The following is a 4389-nucleotide window of genomic DNA, read 5'->3' as shown; positions in this document are numbered from 1 at the left end:
AAATAACTGCACTTTATCTTGCATGCGACTCATTATATCTTATTACTGGCATTTCTGTCTTTTTTTCGGTGGTGACAGGACACATACGTAGAGAAGAAGTGGAAGTCAAATGTCCCCAGCAGGAATCATATGTCAGGCTCATCATTTTAGAAAAAAAATGCCTTGAAGTTAGTTATGACACTGATGATGGTTGAACAGGACAGTCTGTGCAGTATGTGAGTGAGCATCGTAGAGGAGTGGGAACATGGTTTAAAGCTCTCCAACTGTTAATCTGAACAACTCCGCCTCAGGGCTACAGTTACTATTCCCATCATCCTCCTGACTGCAAACTGTATTTCACATGAACATTACATATCACAAAATAAACCAGCTTCCTGTTTAGCCGTCACGCAGCGCAGAGGTCGTCTTGTAATTAACTTTTTTTTTTTTTTTTAAAGTCATTATGTACAGTGTGTGTTTTCTGATGGGTGCAATTTCATACATCGGTTTTTCATAATGGCTTGTTTTTCCGTCGTGAATTTGGCCTTTAACATGTCCCGCTAATGCCGCACGCTACGCCTTTTGTACTGAATTCACGGTAATAATGACTTTTTCATCTGCAGATTGAATAGTGAAGTTGGAAAAGATGGCTGTGTCAGCCACATGCTCTGACTCATAATCTGTGCAGTGAAAAGCTTCAGCCACCATTTTACCACTCAGCCTTCTGAATTCAGGCATTTTGACATGGAATAGCAAGAAGGCTGTGGAGTGCTTTTTTTTTGACATTTTGGATTGGAAGCTGCTTTAAAATTTTATATAGAATGAGAGAACACACACATTTACAACAACACAATATGTACATCACAAAGATTATTGAATATTTTGCTGCATTTTTAGAGTAAAAAACAGAGAAAAAGGCACATGTATGAATGAGATGTGCACAAAATACGACACATTCAGTGACTGGATAAACATGCTGTGGTGTGTTGGTACCTCGTGGTAGCTCTGCACAGCGTTGATGAATGCCTCGTCAGCCACGATTTGTGTGTCTCCATTGAGGAAGGCCTGGAAGCGATCCTTGGTCTGCTGAAGCTGCTGCTTGGTTATCTTTGGGAAAAGGACAAACAGAGGACAACTCAGAAAAAACTCCCCCAAAAAACAGAGCAGGAAAATGTGTAAAAACAGGCAAATAATATTAATAATTTATAATTGTTTTTTTTTTAGACTGTGGTCAGAAGGAGATTAGAAATGTTCTCCAGCTCCTCCTGGGGATGTGTTAGCAACTACCAGGCCAGCTGAGAACTGTTATCCCTCCAGTGTTTACCACAGGTTTACATTTGCATCCCATTTCAGACAGTCATCATCCAGCAGCTCAAGACTGATGCCCTCAAGCTATCAGGTGGCGCGAATCCAGGATCTTGAGTTCAGCTGATTTTGTCTCTCTCACCTACAGTCGCTGTCCAGATTGTGACTGTCGGTGAGAGTGCCAATTAACTGATTTCAAGTTTCGAGTCTGCATTAAACCTTCACGAATGAAACTCCTGAAATCGCCCCCCTCCCCAGACCCGACCGGAGCAATCCTGCAACCCGAACACGTCACACTCGGCTGAAAAGCTCTCCAGTGGACATTGTAGATCACGGTCCAGTGGAGCTGAAAGGACAACATCAACCGCAAACAGAGGAGACGCCACCCTAACGTCACCCAACTGGACGACGTTCAGGCCCCAGCTAGGCTCTGACATTCTGGCCGTGAATATCACAAACAGCGGAGGTCGAGGCACGTCCAGCAAAGATCAAACACAGCAGGTGTAACGTCACATTCGGGCAGATGTTCCACCACTAAAATACCTCAACAACTCCTGGATTGTCAGGAAATTTGGTTCAGTTTCAACAGTTTTCGTCTAAGTGTCACCACATCAAATTATTTGTCCACCGTTTTCGGTTTATGACTAGAAACCTGCAAAACCAATGACCTTATCAGTCTCAGCTGTCCTTTGTGTTTGGAGCCTGTTTAAACCTGCTCAGCATGTTAGCACGTCGCTGTCAGCTGCATCACCGAGACTCTTCAGCATCGCTCACACTGTGTTCGTTATGACTTCAGCAACAAGAAGCCGACACAAAGCCTTTATGCACAACGAGACAGAATCACTAAATGTACTCATTGATATTAGTTTCTGCCTTTAATTTCCTGGAGTCCGTCCTGTGATCTCCCCTTGTTTCACGCTCCAGCTTCACACAGGTCTGGACGGCCCTGGATTGATTTCACGCATGGTTACTGAGTCGGTGACCGAGCGGTCAATAGACTGACAATCTCCCTCTGACAACTGCCTTCAATCAAGCTGTTGTATATATCAAACAAGCGCAAGGACCTGCTGGTTATGTGTGTGTCTGCATGCGTACAGCAGCACATTGCAAGTGACAGACTTTGGTGTAGGAGTGAGATGGAAAAATACCACATATCATGTGCCTGTGAGGCAATCTCAACACCATCTGTGTGACCACCGTACTACCCCAACCCCCCCTTTGATAACGCTCAAGAAATGAGGATCATGTAATTTAAGATTTCGTTAATTGAGCCAAAGTGAAATCGCCAAGAGGAATTTCAGGGACGCAGCCGAAGTACAAACACACAGATGAAGACACGCTCACTGCAGGTTAATGATGAGGTGACCTGTCCATGGCCGTCAGTGAAAATAAGCCAAACTCATAGTATCGCTAACCGCCCCACCAGGGCATCACTCCGACTGCAGCCTGTTGTGGTGGTGGAGTGGATCTCAGGATGATATAGCACTTAATGTCCAAACATAAAAGTTCCACTTACAACATAAAAGAAAAGAGCATCAACAACATCAGAGATCAATACTTGTGCTTGAAGGTTTCAGGTTTATTCATCTCTGCAGCAGCTCCATGTGAGATTAAAGAGAAAGTGTGGACCACTCCTTCAATGTTTTAATAGACCGCCGTGTTCAAGGAACATCCTGAGGCAAGAAACGGAAATATTAACACCGCTATGCAAATCAGTGTGGAAGCTGCAGTTGACACGCGCGGCCTCGGCTGCTTGTCCATCTCTGAAAGTGAGCTTAAGAATAAATGCATCAACGTTTCCATCTTCCCTGAGACTCCACACTTATAATGCATACCGTAATGTCCAGACTATAAGCCGCTACTTTTTTCACACACTTTGAACACTGCGGCTTAAACAATGACGCGTCTTATTTATGGATTTTTATCATTTTTATGAATTTGCCTCAAGACGAAAGTGACATTGAGAGCGAAAGAGAGACAGAGGAAGTGTTTGACGAAGTAATTCTGAGGCTGAAGAAGACGACTTTAGTGGTTTTAGTGCAGGAGGAAGATGAAGATAGCGATCAATGACTTTTCCTGGTAGGCCACTGTATTTTTTATTTTCTTAACGTAATTTTCTTTACGTATTTGTGTACGTTACCAGTTTAACTAAAAGTTTAAAAACATCTTTCTGTGTAATATCTCATGTTACAATGTGGACACCTGTGGCTTACAGACCAGTGCAGCCTGTATATGTACAAAACTTGTTTTCTTTTTAAAGCTAGTAGGTGCGGCTTATATTCAGGTGCGCTCATAGTCTGGAATTTACGGTACACTAAATATCATTTATGATACTGGCATTACATTCCCTCATAAGAACGCAATTCTTATTATGTTCTGAAATACTGTACCTTTCTTATGCAGGGAAAACATTTGCAATAAAGGAATAAATTCAAAACAAGCGTTACAGGCTAAGACCGAGTGCCGAGCGCTGAGATGCAATCGATCAAGACAGGGACAGAAAAGCTGCAGCACGAGAAAGCAGAATGAATAATGTGTAATATAAAGAGGAAAATACAGCCTGAGACGGCTTCTGTTGACTGCTGGGCTTTTGAAGAGAGGCACAAAAACAAACTTGAACCAAACTGACTGAAATGTTTCAGGGCAAAGCTAGCACTTGTGCACCAGACCTGAGGTCGTCCATACTGCAGCTCCGCTGTTTGCACTGAAAGCAGCTCTGAAGTGGACGCTCTGAACGGCTGCTCGTCTACGGCGGGAGGACAAAATGAATTTCTGACCGTTTTTGATTGTGTATTAATGAGCAACTGTAATTAGAGCTGAAACAATTAGTCAAGCAATCGACTGACAGAAATTTAATCAAGCTACTATTCCAATAGTCGATTAATTGTTTCAGCAGTTTTTCTAGCAAGATGCTGAATATTCTGTCCCTCCAGCCTCAGGAATGGGAGGATTTCAGGCTTTTCTTTGTCATTTTACATATTTAAAACATTAAACTATATTGGGTCTTTGGATTTGTAGGGATTGTTACAGACTATCTTCTGACACTAAAAAAATTAAATAAAATCAGATTTTTGTTGGATTAATCAACAATGAAAAGAATATTGA

The 4389-nt window shown here is 42.4% G+C and overlaps 1 protein-coding gene across 3 annotated transcripts in view; it reads right to left on the bottom strand.

Annotated features, from left to right (window-relative positions):
- Nucleotides 1–4389, bottom strand: part of cadpsb (Ca2+-dependent activator protein for secretion b) — a 71683-nt gene that overhangs the window by 54260 nt on the left and 13034 nt on the right. For all 3 annotated transcript variants that reach the window (XM_008285771.1, XM_008285779.1, XM_008285787.1), the window contains exon 2: nucleotides 973–1086. In XM_008285771.1, the coding sequence (XP_008283993.1) occupies nucleotides 973–1086 (114 nt within the window). The remainder of the gene's footprint in view (nucleotides 1–972; nucleotides 1087–4389) is intronic.

This window comes from Stegastes partitus, unplaced genomic scaffold (genome assembly GCF_000690725.1).
Source record: "Stegastes partitus isolate 25-593 unplaced genomic scaffold, Stegastes_partitus-1.0.2 Scaffold10, whole genome shotgun sequence".
NCBI lineage: Eukaryota > Metazoa > Chordata > Actinopteri > Pomacentridae > Stegastes > Stegastes partitus.
This window is presented reverse-complemented; position numbering and strand designations above follow the sequence as displayed.